The sequence below is a fragment of the Anabrus simplex genome, chromosome 5 (assembly GCF_040414725.1).
Source record: "Anabrus simplex isolate iqAnaSimp1 chromosome 5, ASM4041472v1, whole genome shotgun sequence".
Classification (NCBI taxonomy): Eukaryota; Metazoa; Arthropoda; class Insecta; order Orthoptera; family Tettigoniidae; genus Anabrus; species Anabrus simplex.
In genome coordinates this window covers 42,030,792-42,057,408 of record NC_090269.1, presented here as the reverse complement: position 1 = coordinate 42,057,408, position 26,617 = coordinate 42,030,792, and the positions used below count along the sequence as shown (strand labels likewise).

The window sequence follows — 26,617 nt, the reverse complement described above, 5'->3', positions numbered from 1 at the left end:
ACTATTGTAATTCTTCAGTAGTGTCCTCTAGAAGAGAAAGTTCACACTTCTTACTTCAAGCGAGACAAAAACACATCAAAAGTGACACAGTTCAAAAACTCAAAATTTTCCAGGTAGTGACATCTTCTGAGAAATTAGTAGATTAATAGTGTAGATAAAGTTCAGACTTCCTCCAGAAGAGGAGTTTCAACTGGCGCAACTTTTAAATAAACAGAGTAGAGGTGTACCGCCCGGTACAATTATTATTATTACTTTTTTGTTGATTCGTTATGCCCAACTAAGGAGCATGTGTGAACTTATTTAGCATAATGTTTCTTCTTGTCTTCCCAAAAATCTCTTCATCCTTTCACTGTGCTTCTTTTTGGATTCTTCCGTCCATTCTGTAGCTTGTCCTTTAGGCTGATAATCCAATTTGTGTTCGTTTATGAGATTTATTCATCTTTTTCTGTCTTGCAAAATTTCTTCATTTATACCAATTTCCTGAAGATCTTTGTTTATTTCTGTAAGCCAGATGTGATTTTTTAGAGATACTGCGAGATTTAGTATTTTCTTTGTTAGCCTATTGTTATCCATCCTGATCAGGTGACCATCGAATTTTAATCTTCTTTTCCTAATGGTGTCTGATTTTTTCTGTTACTTGATAGATTTCCTGTGATTTCCTTTTCATCCAAATACAATTTTCGCACTTAGGTCCTAGAATTTTCCTCTCTTGTTTTTTGATGTTTTTATTGATTTGCCACTGATTATCAGAGTAGCAGTGGTTCTGTGCCCACGAGTGATACTGACCAAGTAGTAGTAGTTCTGTGAAGAAAAGGAAGGAGACTAAAACTTTAAGCAAGCAAAGTGAACAGATGATCTGTAATGCATATGAATACGTTACGAAGAACATGATGATGATGATGATGATGATGATGATGATGATTATTATTGTTTAAAGGGGCCTAACATCTAGGTCATCGGCCCCTATGGTATCAAATGAGACGAAATGTAATGACAAATTTGAAGTCCAAAATCCTCCACTGACCAGCATTCATAACGTGAGGACGAATAATGAATGGATGGATATGAATTTAAAACAAATCAGTGAGTCCGATCCGCAATGCCTCACATTAACAGAAACTGACGTAAAAATTAGTATTACTGACCAAGGGACTGCTTCTATAACACAATACTGAATCGATGATACTTGTAATCTAAAGGGGTCCAAATTCCAAGTCATCGGCCCCTCATAATGGTACTTATCACTAGGCAAGCAGAACCATGGTATTTGTCATGTTGCAGTACTAATCGAAGTAGCGTAGACTTGCGGTATTCCACACATTATGGTACTACTCACAGGTAACGAAATTTACACATGTAACACAGACCTATGGTGTTTCGCACATTGCGGCGCCATTTACAGGCAACGCAAACCTATGGTATTCATCACATAACTGTATTACCCACAGGGACTCTTACTATCCTGTGGTGTTCCTCATATAATGGGTACTAATCATAGGCAAGCTAGAACCATAGTGTCACTCACCCATAATGTCGCTCATACAGTGGTACTAATCACAGGTACAGTAAAAGCCGGCAGCGCACTCTGTTGCTACTAATCACAAACCTATTTCGTACCTAACATAGTGGTACTACACGCAAGTAAAAGCGACTCATGGTGTGGTACTAATTACATGTAGGCTCACGATTCTAAATCGATCATCCGTTGGTCGCCCCTTTTAGTCGCCTCTTACGACAGGCAGGGGATACTGTGGGTGTATTCTTCATCTGCGTCCCCCATCCACAGGGGGTACATTACGAAGAACAACATAGGCAAGGGTTATTATTATTATCATCCCAGTCCATAATCTGTGATTTTACTTTTCCTTTCTTTACTGAAAGCGAGACACTTATTTTAGCTGCATCAAAATAATATTTTAATAGGTTTACTTTAATATGAATTCAACCATAGTATTTAGGGGGACCTGCTATTTGTATTTAAAATAGCTCACGGCGATCATTTACGGCTATTTGAAAGTTCTTTGTCAAGTTTATTTGCCAATTCCTTCTGTGTTTTTTTCTTCTTTCTTCTTTCTTCTAACATCCGTGACCACTGCATGGGTTATGCACGAAACAAAATATTCTGCGATACTGGTTTGTGCTGTGGCATCCGGCTGTAAAACAGGGCCAAATTTACATGTGCAATGCATTCGCACCCGCGACCCCACAGGTGTGGGAAAAAGTGGCAGGAAAAGAAGAAGAAGATTGTTTTGTGCTGTGGTTCATGATTGGGTTTATATATATATTGTCTTAAGAATAAATTAAATGCTAACATGTTTAAATGATCAATGCAAAATATGACAACCTTGCTCTTGACAGCGCTCACCTGCCTTTTAAACAACATGCACTCCTTGTGTCCAGAGGAAAGAAACAGACTGACAACCATCATCACCATGACGGGCCAACTGACAATCCTCATTATTACGGACGGGCCAAGTTTTGGGATCAGAAGCTGCCACATGGGTATACGTTCAGCATCAGGAGTATATGCAGCAAGTCACGTCTTGGTGGCAGTTCTTCCTTTACTTCAATTGATGGCAGATATAGTTCTTCCTTCCACCTTCTAGAGAGCAGGACAATGAAGTTGTTATTCTGAGGAAGCTGTTACATGATCGAAGTCTCCGAGGAACAGGTTGGTGTCCGTAAACCTGGTGAAAAATATGTTGTGCTTTTTCTTTCTACATCGGCAGGCACACTCCTACAGATGTAAAGTGGAGCTATGGCTAACAGAGGATAGAGTTTTCCAACAGGAGCTCTTCACAGGCACCATTTACTATTCTACTTGCAGGGTGGTTGTTTTTTTAGAGCAGTATCTACTTGTTTGGCATTACAAGATGTATTCTACACAGGTGCTACATATTCTCCTACTGAAAGCAGAGTCCTACAGCATACGTCCTGAGTGTGGATGGCTGAGCACCGTATCTACTACTCATCATCTTACGAAAGATGTTATTACAAGCATTTTTCTCATCTTATGTAGGGCCTGCCTTATTGTATATTGCCCAGTCTTCAGCATCGGCAGGATGAACACCAGCAGCTCGCATGTCCTCCCTCAGGCAGTCCATCCTCCACTTTTTAGGTTGGTCTCAAGACTATTGTCAATCTGGGTTGAGAGTAAGTGCTCGCTTTAAAATAGATACTGCATTGCCTCTCTCTCATTTTTTCAGAAATCGGGGTAACTCTTCGTTCTTAGGGTGAACCATTCGCATGACTCCCATTGTGCATCTAAGCATGTGCATCTCTGTTAGATGCAGGATTTGCTTGGGCATCTTTGTCACAGGACAATGTTCCACCTCATACAGTATCACTGGGTGAATGACTGTGCAGTGGAATTTTGATTCAAGACACAGCAGAATCTTGCGGTCACAAAGGATGCCCGTGACCTGCCGCCACTTCAACCAGGCAGCATTAACTTGTGCTCGAGCATCTACAAGTGTATTACCATTAGCTGTCTCATGGAAGCCAGGATAAGGGAGCACAAATGTCTTCAGTACAGGAATGTCGTCGACCAATTGTGCAACTTGTCTGGATGCCACATTTCAGGTATTTTGCTTTTGTGAGGTTTAGCTGCAATCCAAATGTTTCCAGCCTTGTTTCCCAAAGGATAACCAATTCATTAACCCATATGCACCCACCCACCCTTTGCTCTGACATTGCTAGGAATCCATCAACTTTTTAGTATGCAACCTGAGTGTTGCAAGCTTTCGGTTAAAACAGTGTGGTGGGTGATCGACGGCGCGTATTATCACGGGACCTGTTTTATATTATTGAGAAATTCCATGCTATTGCTCATGACACAAAAAACAGAACAATACAGAAATATAACACATAAAAAATCCCTTTGAAATCTTAAATTTTTCATTAACCTATCTCACCTCAGAAGTTCTTTAGTGTGTGTTATGGCCTTAATTATATGACACAAGCCTAACATTTGCCTGATTTTGAAATAAGATAATAACAGAAAACCAATTCAACATGAGCGTAACATTTGCCTGATTTTGAAATAAGGAACTAATGGGAAACAAATCACGAGTAAGCAAATGATGATATTCGAACCTATATCCCAAATACGAACTTACAGCGGTATGTCTCACTCGGTGTATTATTATTATTATTATTATTATTATTATTATTATTATTATTATTATTATTATTATTATTATTATTATTAAGATTCAGTCTGAGGATCAGTGGTAAAGTGTTCATATCCAGGTACCAAGATCGTAGGTTCAAATCCGACAGTCACAATCGGATCATGAGGGGCGGGAGAAAATTCATTCGGCATTCCATGTCGTACGATATTACTACGTGAAAGATCTCTGGTGATATATTTTGTGTTCATCCACAGGATCACTAATAACTTCTTCCTCACTAACACTGCTGAAATCAGAGCCTAAAACATCAAATATGCTTTGAATTTCGCTATTACTGAGCATTTCGCGCGAGCAAGCAACTTCCTTCTCAGCCATCTCGTCAACAACAGAATACAGATTTCTCGATCGATATTTTAATCGATTCTCTTTGCCGCCAAAGAAGCATACCAGAGCACTCTGCTGACATTTTGAGACACCGAGAACAGATTTCAATTAGAAATGTTTCCGGAAAAAGCTAACAGATGTCATAAATGTCTCCAATATGCGACCTTGCATCCCGGCATACCAGTCCGCTTGTGGAGTCCTGGCCCAGCCGCTCGAGCGCGTACCAGTCCGCTTACGGGTGCATAGGGGTTAAGCCTGTTTCAAGAGTCACTATCCAGCACATCATCATCTGCATAGTGAAGGGCCTATGGATGAGGGAGGTATTTGTAGTTCTGGGGTTACTGTGTCCATGCATGGGATGTGACAGGAGTGGTGACAGGGTGGATCCTTGATGCGCTCCCACTCAAATGTTAAATGGTGCACGACACCAGTTGCGCAGTGAATAGAGCCTGTAGAGTTGTGGTAGAGGAGCTGAACCCAACAGACATATTGCTCTGGGACACCATGGGAACAGAGTAACTGCCACATGAGTTCACGAGGGATCCAGTCAAATGCCTTTTCTAAATCCAGAAAAGCCGTATGGACCAATTCTTCTCTTCTCTTTATGCCTCTCTGCTAGCAAACGGTCAATGTGGATAGCATCCATTGTTCCGTGACCTTTAACGAAGCCACACTGGTTTAATGAAACAGTAATGATGCTTCGTAGGCGTGCATCAATCATCTGCCGAGTGATTTTCATGGTGTGGAAGAAAAGGCAAATTGAGCGATAGTTGGTTCAGATCACCCTTCCTTTCCAGATTGGCATGGTGATAATGGTCTTCCAAGATGATGGTATCTCATTATCTTAAATGCATTCATTGAAACATTAAAATTCAGTCGCACATTGACTAATCTCCTTTCAAACTTCAACAGAGATGCATCAGGTCAAGTTGCTTTGCTGTTTTTAACATGGTTGGGGGTCATCTGAAAATCTGTGCTATGTTAGCATCAAAAAATGTGTGATGGAAGTATAACCTAGCAACTGAGCAGGCTTTTTCTTACAGCTGGTGGTCATTTGAAAGTAGCAGCTGTCAACGGATGGCCATGGCTGAGAAACATATTTATGATCATTTGATTATGGTAGCTGGCCCCATGGTGTAGGGGTAGTGTGCATGCCTCTTACCTGGAGGCCCCGGATTCAATTCCCGGCCAGGTCAGGGATTTTTACCTGGACCTTAGGGCTGGTTCGAGGTCCATGCAGCCTACGTGATTAGAATCGAGGAGCTATCTGACGGTGAGATAGCGGCCCCGATCTAGAGAGCCAAGAATAACAGCCAAGAAGATTTGTCGTGCTGACCACATGCCACCTCGTAATCTGCAGGCCTTCGAGCTGAGCAGCGGTCGCTTGGTAGGCCAAGGCCCTTCAAGGGCTGTAGTGCCATGGGGTTTGTTTTTTAATTTTTATTATTATTGTAAGCACGATACGGACCATGAAGCTGATTTTATGTACCCCTGCACTAGACTCGCTCTGGAGATAGGTGGACGCTGGGAACTCCTCATTACGAATGGGATGGATGTGCTTAACGCCAGCGTCTAAGTGGTGGTGGTGGTTTAATGTCGCACTAACACATATAAAGTTTCCTCCTATGTATGGACAGGAAAGGGCTAGGATTGGGAAGGTAGCATCCATGGCCTTAATTACGGCACAGCACCAGCATTTGACTGGTATGAAAATGGGAAACAATAGACAAGCATCTTCAGGGCTGCTGACAGTGAGGTTCGAAGACACCAACTCCCAAATGCAAGCTCACAGCTACATGACCCTAACAGCATGGCCAACTCGCCTGGTGCAAGCATCTAAGTTTCAAAGGAGCTGTTGATGTTCGTCCTCAAAGTGGATGACAGGACCAATATCTTCAGTGGCATGATGATAAGATCCGACAAGCCTATAGACAGCATTGGCTCCTCCAGGTTGATCTAATAGCTCATAGAGGTCACAAAAGTAACTGACCTTGGCAGTTGCTACTTTAGATTTGGCAACAGCTTTGAGCTCTCTATAGCGAACCTTCTTTTAGTGACTGTCCCGTTGTCCCAACAAAAACCTAGGATGAACTGTCCTTTTTTTTTTTTTCCTGTCTGGTTTGATTGGAGAAAAAAGTAACGTCTCAGACATCTAAAATCCAAAATTGGAATGTGCTGTTTTCTGTTAGCAATTTACCTTTAATTCATCAGGCAAGAATCTCATCAAGGTCTGGTGTATTTAGAAGGTTAATGTTGCATCCCACTAAGTACTTTATGGCTTTCAGAGATGCTAAGGTACTGGAAATTTGTACAGCAGGAGTTTATTTATGTGCCAGTACATCTACTGACATGAGGCTTACATATCTGAGCACCTTCAAATTCTACTGAACTGAGCCAGAATCGAACCTGCCAACTTGAGCTCAGAAGACCAGTGCTCCACCACCTGGGCGACACAGCTGGCAACAGGGAGTGATTAAAAGGGAGAGGATAAAGGAAGGTGGGTCTTCCCTAAACTCAGGCTTTGGTTATTGATATTAGCCCTCAGTTAAAGGCAAATATATCCCATTCAATGGATATACAGTAAAAAATTAAAGTCTGTCTGTTGGTTCTCTTTCTGTACCTTTCCAACAATCGCAATCAAATTTTGAATATTCCATTTCCATCCCCAGATCTCAACTCTTGTGGTGATTTTGACTTATGTGCCTAAGTTGTTGCAGAAGAATTAGAAATATTTTAATCCTCATAACATGAACAACAATACACAGAGGGGTCTCTATGGGACTTTTAATAGCCTAGAATGTACGGTTTCAAAAAAAAAAAAAAAAAATCCCTAAATGTGCGCTTCTAAACTTCTCCCCACCCCTTTCCCGCCACGAGTTCCCTCATAAGACGATCACATGTCGTTATGCAGACCATGACCGGCACGTTCAAATCTTAACCTTTCAACTGTTTCAAACTGTGAGTAAATGACGACGACAACAGAACAGAAAGAGAAGGCTGTTCTTGAAGACAGCAGTATTTATTCCAAAACACACAAAGTAAAAAAGAAATGAGTGATAAAATTCAATGCTATTAATCACACCTGAGCAAAGCCAAACACTTCAGTTAGTCTTATTTAATGGACTGTAGAGTCCAGTTAATTCTGAAGCCTTATAATGATAGGTAAGAAAAAGGCTTTTTAAATGTTGCAAAACTGACACATATTCAAAGAGTACAGTCATTCTCTTTCACTCACCCATTCTTGGCTGAGTGTTTAATTTGTCAACTGAAAATAGAAAACTACTGCAAACTGGATGAGATATAGGAGTAGGAGGCTGTAAAGTGGATGATATATGTGGTGTGTGCATTTCTTTTTTTAAAAACTGTGATAATAAAGAATGTTATTGGTTTTATGTCCCACTAACTACCTTTAGGGTTTTTGGAGATGCTGAGGTCCTGCAGGAGCTTTTAAATCTACCAACATGAGTCTCACATATTTGATCATCTTCAAATACTACCATACTGTGCCAGGATTGAACCCGCCAGCTTGGGCTCAGCAAGCCAGCATTCTATTATCCAAACCACTCAGTCCAGCTTTTTAACTGAATTATTTGCAAGGTAGGTAGAATGGGAGGTGCTTCTGGATTAAAGTAGCATCTCAGCATTTGTTTGGAGATAGGAAAAGCACTGTCAGGACGGCTGATGAAAGTTGCAAATTCAGGAATTTGATTCTTCAATATAGGGCATAACCTCTCTCTCTATCAAGCTTTGGTAATGGATAAACAGAAACTTTATTCTATCACAAGGGCGAATCAAAAAGTAAGTTACACTTCCAAGTTATGGCCATTTATGAAAGCACCTACACACAGGCAACAAGGCTATGACAACATACAGTGTAAGTTCACTTTTCCACTTAGTACCCAAGAGACTAACATTTTTCGGAATGGTCAACCAACTTTTCGATTCCGGATACATAGAAATCACCTCCAGCATTATGTAACCACCTGGTGACAGCCGCTTTCACCTCCTCATCGTTTTGGAATCGTCCACAAGATCCATTTTCAGCTTACCGAACACATGATAATCGCATGGCGCTAAATATGGACTGTATGGAGGATGCTGCCATACCTGCCACTTGAATCGCTGCAGCAGCTCGGACGTTTGGTGGGCCATGTGAAGTGTTGTGTTATCCTGCAACAAAATCACGCCGGCGCTCAATTTTCCCCGCCGCTTTTCTTTAACTGCCTTATGCAACCAGTTCAACGTTCGATAATACGAAGCCGAGTTGATTGTCGTGCCTTTCGGCATAAATTCCATGTGCACCACACCCTCTATGTCAAAGAACACTATTGCCATTACCTCTCGTGCTGAAGGTTGGAGCTTCGACCTTTGCCTTCTTTCGTGGTGGTGTGGTGTGCATCCATTTCATCGATGTTCTCTTTGTTTTGGGGGCGAAGTGGTGGACCCACATTTCATCCCCTGTGATGATTGCCCTCCACAGAATTCTGTTCCAAAAATGCCAGAGAACGACTGGAAACGCTGTCCCTTGTTAACATCAGTGAGCAGATGTGAGACCCATCTTTGACACAGTTTACGAAATCCAAGGTCTGGGTGAACAATGGAGATCGCACTGCCATACGAAAAGTTGAGCATGCTGGCAATTTCCTGCAGTGTTATGTGCTGATTCTCTCTAATAATCCCATCCACACAGTCAACATTTGCAACGGCACTGGATACTGCGGGCCTGCCTTCGTGATATTCGTCCGTGAGATCCATGTGTTTGGCGTCAAATTGCTTACACCACTTCACAATACCTGGGTGATAAATTGCACGCTCACCATATACAGCAGTGATTTAATGATGAATATCCGTGCACTTGAGCCATTTAGACCATAGAAATCTGATCACTGCACGCACCTCTAATTTGGAGTTATCATCCAGTTGACACACCATTGAGCCTAGCCCACTCTGCACACACAACACGACGAGATATTACACCAACCTTCCTATCGGACATGTCAACAGTTACTGTAGTTTGCTCCACATTGACCACGGTCACAGCACACAGCGTGCCCTCACGGCAAGCTAGTGTAGCTTACTTTTTGATTCACCCTCATAGATTAATAAGGTTTAATAATTATATTGCTAAAACTAGGAAGGACAAAATACTGAACTAATACTAACCTACTTTGACAGGGATGTAAAGAACATATATATTTTGGAGAAGGATGATAATGATGATGAATTATCAATTTCTATTTTATACCATCCTTTATCATGATGGATTCTTCTTTAACTCTTGACTACAAGTTAAATAACTAGTAAAAATATTTCCCCAATGTTGTCATCCTTTCCATAGTAATAACAATTTTATGGATTTAAAAAATCACTACTGTGTCACAATGGTGGAGTGCTTTGAACCACTTTCAGTGTGGTTGTCACCAGCAATGGTTTTCTGGGACAGAAACAGTGGATTTTTCTATGTTACAAACGTTACAGTTAGAAAAACAGTTTTATATGATGTTATTATATGGTGCATGTGATATAAATAGTGTCTGTTCATTGACAATGAGGTGTCTTTGATATATACTGTGTGTGTGTGTATTCTTCATATCATCCTGGAGTTGCAAACTTAAATGTAGGGAATGCCCAAAATTCTACAATGGACAAACCAGTCAAAATTCCAAAGCAGGGTTCACACAACACACAGGGGCACTCTACTATGACAAGAAAATTTGTATTTGCCAACCACTTACTACATCTGAAACATAAATATGCTGACATCAACACAAGCATAGAAATTTTCTATATTGCTGAAGGACACTCGTTCACTCTAGAACAAAATAAAATAAACAAAATATAGCTTGAAGCAGCAACATGTTCCACAGTAGAGAGACAATTCAGACTCCAACACTATACAACAAAATCACACAAAACTGTTTTCAAACTGGATCAAAAATCATGTATTTTTGTTCCACGACACAGTAGAAAACATTCCAACAATAGAAAAGCCAGTTTAAATTGGTAAAAGAATATTGTTTTTTTCTTGTAGTCTTATGATGGGTTTTCTTACATTCTTGCCTAGGTAGGCCAATCTTCCACTGAACTGGTTTTTGTTCTCAGTTTAATTAAATTGTTCCTATACTGTTATTAGGCCCATATCTGTTTCTGGCAAGACCTAGTGTTTACAGTGCACAACGTCTTTTGGTAAAACCTAAAACAAATGTTACTTTCACTGGCCAGTCTCAGTCTCATCCTTGGCTTTGATAATATGGAAGTGACGGAGATATGAGTGATGCCGTTCTTTATGCAGCCAGTTCCTGATGTGAAAGGTATGAAAATGTTACTCTTATGGTCAGTTAGTGTGTGCATTTTGATGGGCTTGGCAGTCTGGTACGGGAAACAACGTTCAGAGATTCCTAGGCTATCTACAACAGATGATGCGAGAAGCTGTTGAGGATCCAGCCAGCCTACAGTCTGAAGACTCAACACACATTCTGTAAATGAAGATCTCTTAATTGAACCACTTCTTACCAGAAGGGCCTCGGTTCAAGAAACAAAGGCTGTCAACATTGTTTTCTAACAGGCTAGAGTCCAGGACTGATGCTGTTTGGACATAGAATGAGACATTTGACAGGCAGGTTACATATACAGGGTGTATCATAATTAATAGCACAAATTGAAACAGCTGTACGTACACAATATGAGAAGCAAATAAGCCTTGGTAAACCTGGGTCTGCAAATGAGCTGTTTGCGAGATAATTTAGAATTGTAGTTACCAGGCCCCATTGACTTGATTGTGTGTAAACGTAATCCTAGTTAGAAAAAGGTACTAATACAACATTAAGGAAAGTTATTATCTACATTGGTAGAAGTGCAGTCATTTTTAATGAACAAGAAAACAGGGCAAAACTTTGAACACTTCCTTTAACTAAAAATAAGTACACTGTATAATCATTGTAACATCTAACTAACATAATAATTAAGACTTTTCTTCTTCATTAAAAACAACTGCACTTCTACCAAAGTATCTAATAACTTCTCATAATGTTGTATTGGTATCTTTTCATAACTAAGATGATGTTTCTGTACAATCAAGTCAATAGTGACTGGTAACCACAAATCCTAAATTATCTCGCAAACAGCTCGTTTGCAGACCCATGTTTACAAAGACGTTTTTGCTTCTAGTATCGTGTACTTTCAGACGTTTCAGTTTGCACTATTAATTATGATACACCCCGGAAATATCTCTGGGACTGAGCTGACACCCTTTTGTTGTAGAATAATGTGTCGACCCCTGAAGTGCCTTTACCTACAGATAAAACGTTTCATCAAAAAATTGGACCTTTTGGAAAGTAGCGGTTCAATTATATTACTAACAAATTATTTCAAATTTTCTGTAAAACACAGGTTTGTACTTGTGAATTTTTGCCACTAGGCAGAATGAGAACATCATATCCACAACAAAATGAAAGCTACTGGTTTTTAATATGGACATAGGACAGAACATACAGGTCTTTAAATCTTGGAGGCAGTAGTAATACAAGGAGAGCATGGCCCAACCATCTTATATTAAAATAAAGCAAGCCACATCTACTGGAATGAAGCACTGAGAAATGATTATCAATTTTAACCAAAGAATTTTTTAAGAAATTTATCAGCTCAGTAGAATTTAGCAACAAATAACCAACACAGAGAAGATGCACATTAAGTTCTCCATCACCATGCATCAGGAAGCTCAACATCCACAGCATGCAGTTGCAATACCGCCTACAAAATAGAAAAGTAATACAACTTACATGTTGAAGAATTGTGTTGCCATCTCACCACTACAAGATACAGGAAGATTAAACCTTCTCCCATTAAAAGTGCAGTGCATATAAATGATAGAGTGCTTCTTCAAAAGCAGTGCTTATGCAAACCAAGTGATGGTAATTGATTTTTTTTTAATTCACAACTTACCAATATTTGAAAAAGCTGTTCTACAAATGTCTGACATGTTCTTGATAGGAAGGACTACAAAAATTATGAACTTATTAGCATCAGCTGACTTATGCTTCATACAAAATTCCAGGAGAAAAACTTACAGATATTATATAGGGCGGTCGGAAACAATGTGAACCGGATATATGAGCGTTAGAGGGTTGATCATACAGATAAATAATTGGAAAAAAATAATTAGATATCTCGCACCATTGTCATTTTAGTCAATCAGATCTCTTCATGGATGACTTCAGATGGGCTTTGTGAAGGGGTGTTGTTAAATCTGCCTGTGGCTTATGACCGGCATGAGAATGTCAACAGAAGAAAAACTTTTACAGGGGAGGGATTTGAACAAGGGCCTCCCTGCTGATAGGCTTGCCCATAGCAAGCATGCTACGGTGGCATTGGCTGAAATCCATAGTGTGTTAGTGTTTGCTAATCATTTCTTGGCTCGTTAAGCCCATCTGAATTCGCCTGCGAAGCTAGCTGATTGGCTAACTTCAGCAGCTGATAAAATGGCAACGGCGTCGGATATCGACGTAACGTTTTCAGATCACTTATCAGTATTACCAACGCTCTAACACTCATATACTCAGTTCATGTTTCTGACCACCCTGTACAAAAACACTCTCTATTTCTTTCTTTCTTTCTTTCTTTCTTTCTTTCTTTCTTTCTCTCTCTCTCTCTCAAGAGACAAAAAGGTTCAGCAGGAACTTGCTGAATGTTGACACATACAGTAATATATTGATCTCAAACATATGGCATCACTGTAGGTAAAGAGGAGAGGAGTCTAATCTGTATATTTAATACATGTGAACTCCTTTCGGCTATTTTTCTCTTTTACCCTGCTGAATGTAGAGAGGAGCAAGACAATGGTGATGAGTAGAGGAAGTAAAATATGAACAGGAGACAAGGAACTGGAAACAGTAGAACACTTCAAATACTTGGGAAGTGAACTGACAGAAAACAGAAGACTGGTTTGGACAATGGTAGAAAGATACCACTGGGGAGTACCTTTTACCACCAGGTACGGAGTTTAATATGGAATAAAGATGAACCAATAAAGGCTAAAGAAGTAATATACAAGGGATGCTACTTACCTATAATGATATATGCAGCAGAAACCTGGACAAAATTTTAGAGAGATGAAAGAAGAATACAGGCTGCTAAAATGAAATTCTAAGGAGAATTGTACAGAAGATAAGGAGTGATAGAGTGAGAAATGAGGACATACAAAAAAAAAGAAGCTAAATGTGCAAAAACTAAATGACAAACTGGAACAGAACAGATTGAGGTGGTTTCGACATGTCAAGCGGATGAAAGAAGAAAGACTGCCAAGACAGGCACTGGACAGATGACCGGGAAGAGAGGACAAGAAAGACCAAGATTACGATGGGTGAACTCTGTGAAGAACAGCATAGGACAATGGAATCTGAACTCGAACACTGTGTTGGATGAGGAATGGTGGGGAGACAGGACGAAGTGGAGAGGAACCATATTTGCCCCTCACAATGATACTTATCGCTAGTAAAGTAGAACCATGGTATTTCTCATGTAGCAGTACTAATCAAAAGTAACATAGATTCACGGTGTTCCACACATTATGGTATTACTCACAAGTAATGTATGTTGCACAGGTAATGCACACCTATGGTGTTCCTCACATAGGTGTACTAATCACAGGCAATGCAGACCCACGCTCATGTAGTAGTACTTATCACAGGCAATGCCCAGACCCGTGGTGTTTCTCACATAATAGTACTAATCAAAGGCAATGTAAGCCTGTGGTGTTCCACATATAGTGGTACTAATCACGGGTACTGTAAAACCACAATGAACCACTCACTGCTGCTACTAATCACAAACTTATTGTGTACGTAACATACTGGTTCTACTCGCAAGTTCTCTGCATGTTAGTACTAATCACAAGTAGTTTCATGGTTCTAATTTCATCATCCCTTGGTCGCCACTTTTAGTTGCCTCTTACAAAAGGCAGGGGACACCGTGGGTGTATTCTTCGCCTGCATCCCCCACCCACAGAGGGTTAATGCATTATCTTCTCTGAATTTGGGTCCCTTGAACTAATCACAAGATCAAGAATTTACAATTCTTTTTAATCATAGGATCTCTTTCCATAGTCTGCATAAAGAGACTGATTTTTGTGTGTTGCAATTCAAGAAGAAGAAAGTCAAAAGTAGGATCACCCTGTCAGTACTGACTGAGCTACTATGTTCAACATAATGATGATATTAATAACATTTCAGTTTATAAATTCATACTTGTTTATAATTCACTATTTTGTAATTGTAAGGGTAATCTGTAGACAGTATTATTCAAAATGGAAACAGATACGATCTTCATCTACATAAAATAAAGCAGCCATAATTATCAAGTTATTTTTCATCACTCAAACACACATATTTCTGACAATGCTGTTTTTTTCAGGATATTTGGAATGTAACAAAATCAGTTAAATACATATTAAGTTCAGACCACTGCATGAAAGGAGAATATTTCCCTCCAGAAATACAAATAATTTCAAACTACTTTCTCACAAAATGATCACAGTAGACTTTTAACTTGTATGATGAGCAGTGAATGAAGAATCAGAAGAAGGACTGATCAGTGAAGTTCTCTCCATCCAAATCAAGAACAAATTCCTGATGCTCACCAAGAATGCATACTGTATCACCAGTGTTACAAAAATGATCATTCTGATTTGTCTTGCTGAATGCTTTGGATGGAATTTTAGTGATCAGTACGGTGCCTTGTTCTTCATTCACTGCTCATAAATTAAAAGTCTGCCTTGATCATTTCGTGAACTTTAACGATGACTGCTTCCTGAAAAGTGACTTCTATCTCACATAGATTATCTTCCAATTTAGAAATAGGTGCCTTCCGCACTACCCAAAGAAACATTTCCACCATTTTCCTGTGAACAATGATTTCTATTAGCAGGAAATACTGCACAGTGATGTTGATGTTGTGTTGAATTTTCAATGATAATACTGTGTCTTCCCGACCTTGATGTGAGACAGTTTCCTCATCAGTTTCATTTGGTCAATGTGTATATAAATGTCTAAATGCATTAAACTATGGTAGGCCTACAAACTTTCCTGGATTTCATATTTTGAGAATTAAATTGAAACACAGAAATCTTTCAATTTATTTATTAGACATTTTGGCTCAGATTTCAAAAAGCTCATGAAAACACAGAATGACCATAGGCAGTAGCGGCACTTTGTAGAGAAAACATTATATTTTTATTCAATTTTGGCTGCTTGAAACTAGGAATTATTAAAAACAAGCAATTTGTACAAGCCCTGTTGTCTTACCAGCTAATTCTTTAATTTATTTTCTTTAATTATGAACAAAATTATTAGCGGACATATGCACAAATTGTTGTTCGTTGGGGCCAACCGATTTGTATAGCGCCACAGCAAGTAGCGAAGATTTTGCATGTGCTGTGAGGAAGGGTAGCAGGGGGGTGTATATATACATTTCTTTTTTCAAGCCGGCCCCGTGGTGTAGGGGTAGCGTGCCCGCCTGTTACCCAGAGGCCCCGGGTTCGATTCCCGGCCAGGCCAGGAATTTTTACCTGGATCTGAGGGCTGGTTCGAGGTCCACTCAGCCTACGTGATTAGAATCGAGGAGCTATCTGACGGTGAGATAGCGGCCCCGGTCTAGAAAACCAAGAATAACGGACGAGAGGATTCGTCGTGCTGACCAAATGACACCTCGTAACCTGCAGGCCTTTGGGCTGAGCAGCGGTCGCTTGGTAGGCCAAGGCCCTTCAAGGGCTGTAGTGCCATGGGGTTTGTTTGTTTATTTCTTTTTTCAAGGTCATGGACACTGAGGTATGATTCACTCGCTTCGTCAATCTGGCAGTCTCTTTAGTCTCTCTTAATTTAATTGCATAATCACACCATACTTCTATTTAATGTTTAATTATTGTTCCTTTGGTGAAATTTGATTGTATGGTACTGGATCAGAATCTCAAAAAACTATTATTACCGCAGTTATGTTATTAGAATGTTATATTTTGTAGCTCTTTTTGTTCAATTTTGGTGTACCCCCTCCCCCACCTGCTATATCCTGAATACCTGGGTACTTTTTGTTGTCTGTACATTTTTGCCCCCCCCCAAAACTTCTAATTCCCAATCGCCGCTACTGGCCATGGGCATAATTACCATCTCTCTACAGGACAAATAATAAACAAATGTTAAATTTATATGAGCTGCACTTGTAATAAGAGAACAATGTGGGGATACGATAGGTTTCACAACATACTAGCGTGCTACTTGCCTCAGAGTACTGGCAGCTACCAGCCCTACAACAAGAAAATACAACAGCAATTTGTGAGAGAAGTGCTCCCAATAATACCAGATGAAATATCTCTGTGGACAAAGATTACTCACTTAAAAAGAGTATCAAGCATAAATCTTGTTGCTCTGCATGTTAAAAGAAAGAAAAGTATTAGAGACAGGAGATCATAAAGATCCAGTATGGAGCAAGATATAAATAAAGCAATCAAGAATATTACCAAAGAGTTCTTAAGAGGGGTTGAAGAAAGAAAAATTAGCTTATAAATCATGATAAAATAATGTTTGTGATATTGAAATTCACTCCAATATATTTACAATGGCATTTGATCAAGTATTAAACTTTTTGTCTTAAACTGAGAATTTATTATAATCTACTACTGCAAAACTTCATATTACCTACTCAAACTAAGTCAATGAAATTTTTAAAAATTGTTAATTCTGAGCATTTTAAGATTATCTGCTTGAGATGACTGCATAATAATACAGGGTATATCATAACTGTACTAAAAAAAAAAGTCAGGGATGCTCTTCATGTTAGAAACGATGGTGCAATCGGATTGGCAGAGAAAATTTTTATTTTCGAGAAAATGAGGCTAGTTTGTTACTTCCGGGCACACGATTCAAATTGACGAATTTGCGGTATTTGCTACGCCAGAGCACAAGCCGCTGCCGTGCTTCAGGGAAGAGAAGAGAAGGGGAGGGAGGGGAAGAAGGGTGTATGATCGAGACAGAGATAATGTTCCTCGTGTATGCACAAGCTACAGGCAATATCCACAGTTCGTTTATCAAACAGCCTTAACTGCACACCCAGTAACTAAGAGAGACTTTTAAAGAATTTTTTTTTTTTTTTTTTTTTTTTTTTGCTAGTTGCTTCACGTCGCACCGACACAGATAGGTCTTATGGCGACGATGGGACAGGAAAGGGCTAGGAGTGGGAAGGAAGCGGCTGTGGCCTTGATTAAGGTACAGCCCCAGCATTTGCCTAGTGTGAAAATGGGAAACCACGGAAAACCATTTTCAGGGCTGCCGACAGTGGGGTTCGAACCTACTATCTCCCGAATACTGGATACTGGCCGCACTTAAGCGACTGCAGCTATCGAGCTCGGTGATTAAAAAAAATTTCATATGGGTTCCGGGGGAAGTATGGTTGCAAAGCTGAAACTTAAAGGAATTGACGGAAGGGCACCACCAGGAGTGGAGCCTGCGGCTTAATTTGACTCAACACGGGAAACCTCACCAGGCCCGGACACCGGAAGGATTGACAGATTGAGAGCTCTTTCTTGATTCGGTGGGTGGTGGTGCATGGCCGTTCTTAGTTGGTGGAGCGATTTGTCTGGTTAATTCCGATAACGAACGAGACTCTAGCCTGCTAAATAGTCGCATCCGGTATCCGTTCGTGCTACCGGCGACAACAGATCTTCTTAGAGGGACAGGCGGCTTCTAGCCGCACGAGATCGAGCAATAACAGGTCTGTGATGCCCTTAGATGTTCTGGGCCGCACGCGCGCTACACTGAAGGAATCAGCGTGTCCTCCTAGTCCGAAAGGACCGGGCAACCCGTTGAACCTCCTTCGTGCTAGGGATTGGGGCTTGCAATTGTTCCCCACGAACGAGGAATTCCCAGTAAGCGCAAGTCATAAGCTCGCGTTGATTACGTCCCTGCCCTTTGTACACACCGCCCGTCGCTACTACCGATTGAATGATTTAGTGAGGTCTTCGGACCGGTGCGCGGGATCTGCTTCGCGCAGTTTCCGATGTGTCTGGAAAGATGACCAAACTTGATTATTTAGAGGAAGTAAAAGTCGTAACAAGGTTTCCGTAGGTGAACCTGCGGAAGGATCATTGCCGAAATTGTTTTTAACAAAAAACATTTCGAGAAGGAGGAGTCGGACGGACCCGCGCGGTCCTCTCCTCCGGCGAGGCTCCCTCGAGGAGCGAGACTCCTGCCGAGCCCGCTGTTGCGAACTACCTTACTTATTATTTCAATTTAATTGTAAGACACACTTGTCAGTCAAGGAATGCACCAGATCGTTTCTCCTCTCGTCTGTTGGTCGCTGTTACGTTCTTTATTAGTTAACATCTCCGAAGATTCAATGATGATGATGATGCTTGTTGTTTAAAGGGGCCAAACATTTAGATAATCGGCCCCTAATGGTAGGGAATGAGACGAAATGTTATGACAATTTAAAAATCCATAATCCTCCACTGACCAGAATTCAAAAACGTGAAGACAAAGAATGAATGGATGAATATGAAGTTAAAACAATCAGTGGATTCGACCCGCAATGCCCCAAATTCCCAGAAACTAGCATTAAACAATAGTATTACTGACCAAGGGACTGCTTCTAAAGCACAATACTGAATCGATGATGCCTGTAGTCTAAACGGATCCAAAATTCAGGTCAACGGCCCCTGATAATGGTACTTATCGCTAGGAAAGTAGAACCATGCTATTTGTCATGTTGCGGTACTAATCAAAAGTAGCATAGACTCGCGGTATTCCACACATTATGGTACTACTCACAGGTAATGTAATGCGCACATGTAACACAGACCTATGGGTGTTTCGCACACTGTGTCGCTATTTACAGGCAATGAAAAACCTATGGCGTTCCTCACATAAGTGGACTAACCACACGGACCCGCACCATCCCATGGTGTTCATCACATAGTGGGTACTAAGCATAGGCAAGGCAGAACCATGGTGTTGCTCATAGAGGGGTACGAATCACAGGTACTGTAAAATGCATCCTGAGCCACACACTCTCGCTCTTAATCACAAACCTATTTTGTACCTAACATAGTTGTACTACGCGCAAGTAAAAGCGACCCATGGTGGTATTCCCTTCGTGATGGTACTAATTACAAGTAGTCTCATTGTTCTAATTTGATCATCCCTTGGTCAGCCCTATTAGTCGCCTCTTACGACAGGCAGGGGATACCGTGGGTGTATTCTTCGTCTGCATCCCCCACCCACAGGGGGTTGTGTGTTTGGTCCGTGAGAGGTATTTTATTTCCCTTAAGTCTGCCAGCAAGCCGGTTAGGACCCACCTATCCGCCACCTGGAACACGCCACTTGGGAGTATCACCTCTCCCCCTGCTATGCCAGCGTAGCAGGTTCATGGGAAGATTCAATGCTACCACCCAATGATTTTGTATTTCATCACTCACAACATTGTAAATGGAATGTAATACTGAATGAAGGGAAAAGTACGCCCAATGGTTTGATTACAGTAGATGTTCAATATGCCCCCCTCCTACTTTGAAGCACAGTTCACGATGGTGTAGTAGTGACCTCTGCACTATGTTCAGGATTAGTGGTGTGTCGCGCATTACCTCTGTCTCCCACTTTTACCCTCCGTTCCCTTCCCTCCTCCGACACACAGCAACAGGCCGGGGCTGGCTCTACGGCATAGCAAATACAAGAAGTTTGTCAATTTGAATCACGCGAATGGAAGTAATAATGTAACCTCATTTTCTTGAAAAGAACAATTTTCTTCGCCAACCTGATTGCACAATCATACTTAGCATAACTTGAAAAGCACCCCTGATTGTCGTTATGGTTATGATACACCCTGTATAATGTTCGTTAAGCCATTTATAAATATAATTTTATTTCTAATCCTGTCATACTTTCTCCAGGTTTTGAAACAATAACACTATTATAATTATTTTTGCAAGTAATAAAATATCTAGTCATAGCTGTTCTCTGTGAATGAGTGTCATCTTAAGAACTCTCCCATAGAGAAGAATATGGAAATTTTTTTATAAACTAGTACTATGAAGAACATTAAAAAAGAAATAATTATATCAAAGAAACAAGAAACATGACCCAGCAACCAAATATACCCCAACATAGCATTTATTTAGAAATCTGAATAAACAGAACAATGCCCAATGAAGATCACTTTACCCTCCTTTCATATGTTTATCAAATCAAATTCAATTTACTACACTTCTTTAAACAATCAGCTTCTTCAAAACAAAATCTGGAAAATGAAGAATTCTGCAAGTATCAAAACAGAGTGTAGAAGAAACATACTTTATTTTTCATTATAAAGTAGCTAGTCAGTGGTTTTCTTCTATCATTACTTGCCCCTAGGTATTCAAATTCTCTGTATGGAAAGATTTTTGAGATTTTGTCTTAATGGTGTGGTAACCATTAATAACATACATGGGCTGGACAAAATAATGAAAACACTAGAAAAACCTACATGTTTTTGTTCTCAATGAGGCAATGACAACTTTTGGCCTGTATTATATCTTGTATACATCATGAAATAGTTTCATATAAACTCTGAACAGTTCCAAGTGATATTTGTACTTCATGAAGAACTTCAATTGGTTGTTTTAGAGACAAGTGAGTAGAAAAATAACTTTTTGTTTTGTCTCAAATAGTACACAATGGCTCAACATTGTTTAAGCCAGGTGTTTGAGTAGGACATGGAAAATACTCGGGTTCATCTCCACCCTCCTCAAGTGAATATTAAAGGACTCTTAGCTGTATCGGGTGCATTGTACCAAAGAATGCACCTCATCACCTGTAATATTCACATTGCCACTGGAAATAACTTATACTTTGCAGGTAAAAATGGGACCAAAAAAATACCAGGAATGTTGCCCAAACCATTATAGGTTCAACATCGTGTTTCACACTAGGAAGCACCCTTTGTTGGAAACAACAGGACCATGTTACATTCTTCCAGGCACCAGAATTCCAGTCTTATGCTCAATGAACCATCTCTTTCGCACTATGGTATTGAGTAATGAAATTTAGGAATTTGAGGCCTACTGTGGATGTTGAATTTACAAAGCTCTTCTCAAACTGCCTTTGTGGAACCAGTATTTTCCAGATATTCACTGAGTTCAAGCGTCACTTTTATTGCGGTAGTGCAACGAGTCCCTGTAACAGAGTTCAACGATGACTCTTACATAGGACTGATTTCCGTCCATTATTATTCTAATCTGATGAAATCTTTCCATACTTCGTGTATGTTGTCATAACTTTCAACCCTGTTGGCTTCCAAATACAGATTAATCAGACAGTCTTTGTTACAGATGCTCCAGTTAAAAATGCCTCCCAGTCTGTTGCACATACGACTGAACTGTTGCACAAGCGTACTCTGCTGATTCACATGTGGCTATGAAATGGAAGGGGAACAAAAGAGTGGATTAAGTTTCAAAATCATAGAATAGAACTGATTAATTCTCATGAGTGCTTTTAAGGACATACCTAACTCTCTGTGATAAGTAACATCCCGCCAGCATCAACCCTATTACAAGCAAGGTGCTCCAACTTATGTAACATACAAATGTACACAAAAAATTTAGGATTTAATATATATTGTACACCCCTGGTATTCTGAACGAATACAAAATTTTGACTAATCTGTACAGTATCTGTGACACAGAAAAGGAAGTTAAAATCCCACATTACTGTACTTAAAAATTATTATTTAAGCAGCATTTAGCAGAATAGAACAGTTCACTGTTAATTAAATTCTAGCTTCTTTTTTTTTTTGCTACCTGTTTTACGTTGCACCGACACAGATAGGTCTTATGGCGACGATGGGACAGGGAAGGGGTAGGAGTGGGAAGGAAGCAGCCGTGGTCTTAATTAAGGTACAGCCCCAGCATTTGCCTGGTGTGAAAATGGGAAACCACGGAAAACCATTTTCAGGGCTGCCGACAGTGGGGTTCGAACCTACTATCTCCCGAATACTGGATACTGGCCGCACTTAAGCGACTGCAGCTATCGAGCTCGGTAATTAAATTCTAGCACAAGTCAAGCTATAAAATAAAAATGAGAAATACTGTGATCAATTGTGTCCGACTCCTTGGCTGAATGGTCAGCGTTGAGGCCTTCGGTTCAGAGGGTCGATTCCCGGCCGGATCAGGTATTTTAATGGCATCTGAATAATTCTTCTCTCTTGGAGCTGGGTGTATGTGTTTGTCGTAACACTCCCCCCTTCAAATTCAGACAACACACCATACTACCAACCACCACAGAAACACACATTAGTAATTACATCCCTCCACATACAGTTGGTGTCAGGAAGAGCATCCAGTTGTAAAACAAGGCCAAATCCACATGTGCAACACAGTTCACACCTGTAACCCCACAGGTATGGTAAAATCAGTGGAAGAAGAAGAAATACTGTAAGGTATTCTGTGTCCTAATCTGTATTTCCTGTTGTGTATGTATAGCAGTGCATGTATTTTTCTGATAATCTGAACATTTCTGAATCCGAACAGGCCACAGCTCTATTTAGTTCAAATTAACAGGCTCTACTGTATTCTTTTTGTCTGTAAACTCTGAGTGTTTGTCCCATTCATTGATGTTATCACAGATAAGGCAAACAAAACAAAAGAAGAGATTAAGTTGGATTTTTTATCGTCTGTTTGTCAGTAAGAGCCTCGACTAAAAATGACTGAACATAATCTTAAGAAATTCTGCATTTCAGTGAAGAGATACAGAAAACTGAACTTAACCTATAAATTATTGTTCAGAGCAGAATAGAATGATAGGTAAGAACAAAATGTAAAAGTTAATTGTCAATTATCTCTGTTAATATTAGTCCTGTAGAAAATATACTTTTTAAATTAAAAAAAAAAGGAATGTATCTTTTACCTCTGATACTGTTTCACAAACTATAAATAATAAATAAGAAAGGTATGATTTTAAAGTTTCTATTATTTTATCAAGACATGATATTAATGACCATTCTTTGACTGTGATTAAAACTGTGTAGTCAATGATAGTAAATTACAACATGCAAGGCAGATGAGATGACGTTAGTTCAGTTCAGTAAATATCTGAAGCACGCGGGTTCTAGTAACTGGAGTAAATCTTCAAGAGAAAAAGCAATATTCAAGATTGAATGCATTTTCAACTACCGTCCTCAAATCATAGGAGCCTACAATGTGAAAAGGACATCTTGAAAATAAAATGAGAAGCTAAGACATGCTAGCCAATGAATGTGGGATTTTTTAAAATTACATTTTAAATCTCAAGGCTTTGAAAACCATGTAATATTGGAAGACTTGTGGTTATGATAGCATAATATCTATGGTCACTAAAAACTGCAAGTTGTCTTCATTTAACTTGGAAACCACTGAAACTTACTTAAGTAATGTGCCCATTCAACTTGCAGTATTGGAAGTTTAAGTAGACCCATGTAAAATATTAAATTGACCTTTTCATTCCTTTCTTGCCCTTCACTTAATTTTTTTTTTTCCTTTTGCAAGTGGTTAAACATTGAAACTAGCTCATTCCCTTCACTTCAGAATTCCACATTCTGACATACATGATTCACCTCATTATAATAATAATTTTGTGTGGCTATTTCTATTACACATTATATTACACATTATATTACACGTTATAATTCTCATATTTTGATCTGTATTGAATTGTACATTAAAGTCAAAGAAATGTTAATGTTTATTAAATTCCACCTATTCAATACATAAAGAGTAAGGCAGACCCTCCAATGAGGGTGGGCAGCATCTGCCATGTGTAGGTAACTGCGTGTTATTGTGGTGGAGGATAGTGTTATGTGTGGTATGTGAGGTGCAGGGATGTTGGGGACAGCACAAACACCCAGCCCCCAGGCCACTGGACTTAACCAATGAAGGTTAAAATCCCCCACCCGGCCGGGAATCGAATCCGGGACCCTCTGAATCGAAGGCCAGTACGCTGACCATTCAGCCAATGAGTCGGACATTAACCTCATTGAAAGGTGGATAATTCCTTTCCTATTCACCTGATTTACCTCACCTATACTCCACACACATAATTAGGTACCACTCATTAGTCAGGTTTTTTTTTTTCAATTTGCTTTACGTCGCACCAATACAGATAGGTCTTATAGCAGCAAAGGGACAGGACTGGGAAGGAATCAATCGCGGCCTTGATTAAAGCACAGCCCCAGCATTTGTCTGTTGTGAAGATCGGAAACCACAGAAAACCTCTTTCAGCACTGCCTACAACAGAGGCGCTCGAACCCACAATCTCCCAAATGCAAGTTGACTGCTACATGACCCAAACCATGCAGCCACTTGCCTGGTCATTATTCAGTAATTTCTAGCTTTTATACATGGAAGGTTTTTGCCAATGCAAGAATGAGAAAGAGCTAGTATTAGGGAAAAAGTAAGCAAAATTAGTATTGGGAAGGAAGTAGGTAAAATTTGCTTGGTTTGAAAATGGGAACTCACAGAAAACCATCTTCAGGGTTGCTAAGAGTGGGGCTAGAACCAACCATCTCCAGAGTGCAAGTTCACAGCAACACGACTCAAACCACGTAGCCAACCTGCTCAGTCCCTTACTTCACATTTCCACAATCTGACTTATATGCTTCACCTCATCTATACTCCTTACCTGTCTAGGTACCAGTGACTATTTTGCAACTTTTAGCTTTTACTCCTAGGCTCTGCTCTTCCAAACCTTTCCTTATTTTTACTTTGTAGCACTAAGCATTTTTAAAAGGTGAAAATATTATCCTACTGTGTACCCACCTTTTGTCTCCAAGATTCTCTATGCCTTCACTTTTTAACAGCCTGGATTTTCTATACTCACCAACTTATATTGTTTCATGTAATCTTCACTTCACATATTCACAAATATAATATTGATGATTATAATGGTCAGAAAAGAACCAAAACTTAAATCAAGTGTCATTTGAAAATTCCTCCACTAGAAACAAAAAGTTATCATAAATCTCTAAAAAGGTTACTCTCTACTTCAAAAAGAACACATCAGGTTAGACAAAAGCATGACTGAACAATAAAATATTATATAACACAATGTTCAGTGTATATATCATATTCATTATTTTAAATAACATTTTTACACATTATATAAAGGCTGAAACAAAACTCTTTATTGAATAAAATACAGACTAATAAAATAGCATGCTGGTATTCTTTTAACAGATCAATAGCATGCAAAACTAATTCCATTTCCAGTAAGCACTGAAGAAGTACATGCACAAAACTACAGTATTATATTTCACTAATAGCTCTACAAAGTTAATTTGGTGCATCAATGTAACTACACATTTCCATTTTACACATATAAAATACTGACGACAATTAAAATGGCAAGAACTATAAACTTAAATGTGTGCAAAATCTACTGTGACCATAAAAGAAAAGCCTTCACTGCAGCTTTAAAAACAAATTACTTTACTTCATGTATTTGAACAAACAGAACTACTCAGCAATTACATATGACAAATGTTCCCAGGTATTAAAATGTGAACCTTTCAAACAATATATCGGTACTACTTATAGACATGATACTGTATAGGCTTTCGGGCTTATGCCATGTCAAGAAAAAAAAAGGTGAAATTCTTTACATTTCACCTTATTTTCTTGACACGGCGTAAGCCGAAAAGCCTATACAGTATCATGTCTATAAGTACGGGCTGTGAAAGCATCAATGGCAATATACTACTTGTATCATAATTCAAACAAAAACATTAAAACATTTTTAAAAACAAAATATTAAAATAATAGTATTAATCCTGAAAAGTTCTACAGTCTCTCAAAATCTAACAAGAATTATAATCACATCTTGATCAGAAAATCAATAAAGCTTCAGTTATAAGTTGTAAGATTTTAATGAACTACTACCTTAACACAAAATCACAACCATTAATATTTTCAACTGAGGAAAAAGATCAAAATTAAAGCTATGATCAACGGAAAAATAAATACAAATATTTAAAAAAAACATCTAATTCACATCAACAATATTATTTTGTTAATAATTATCTTGTTAATAATTACAGCATGCATCATACTCTAACCA

General features: G+C 39.4%; 1 protein-coding gene across 1 annotated transcript in view; it reads right to left on the bottom strand.

Annotated features, from left to right (window-relative positions):
- Positions 1 to 26,617, bottom strand: part of LOC136873715 (uncharacterized) — a 102,004-nt gene that overhangs the window by 29,438 nt on the left and 45,949 nt on the right. Inside the window, exon 5 of the mRNA XM_068227759.1 lies at positions 12,184 to 12,266. Coding sequence (XP_068083860.1) covers positions 12,184 to 12,266 — 83 coding nt within the window. The remainder of the gene's footprint in view (positions 1 to 12,183; positions 12,267 to 26,617) is intronic.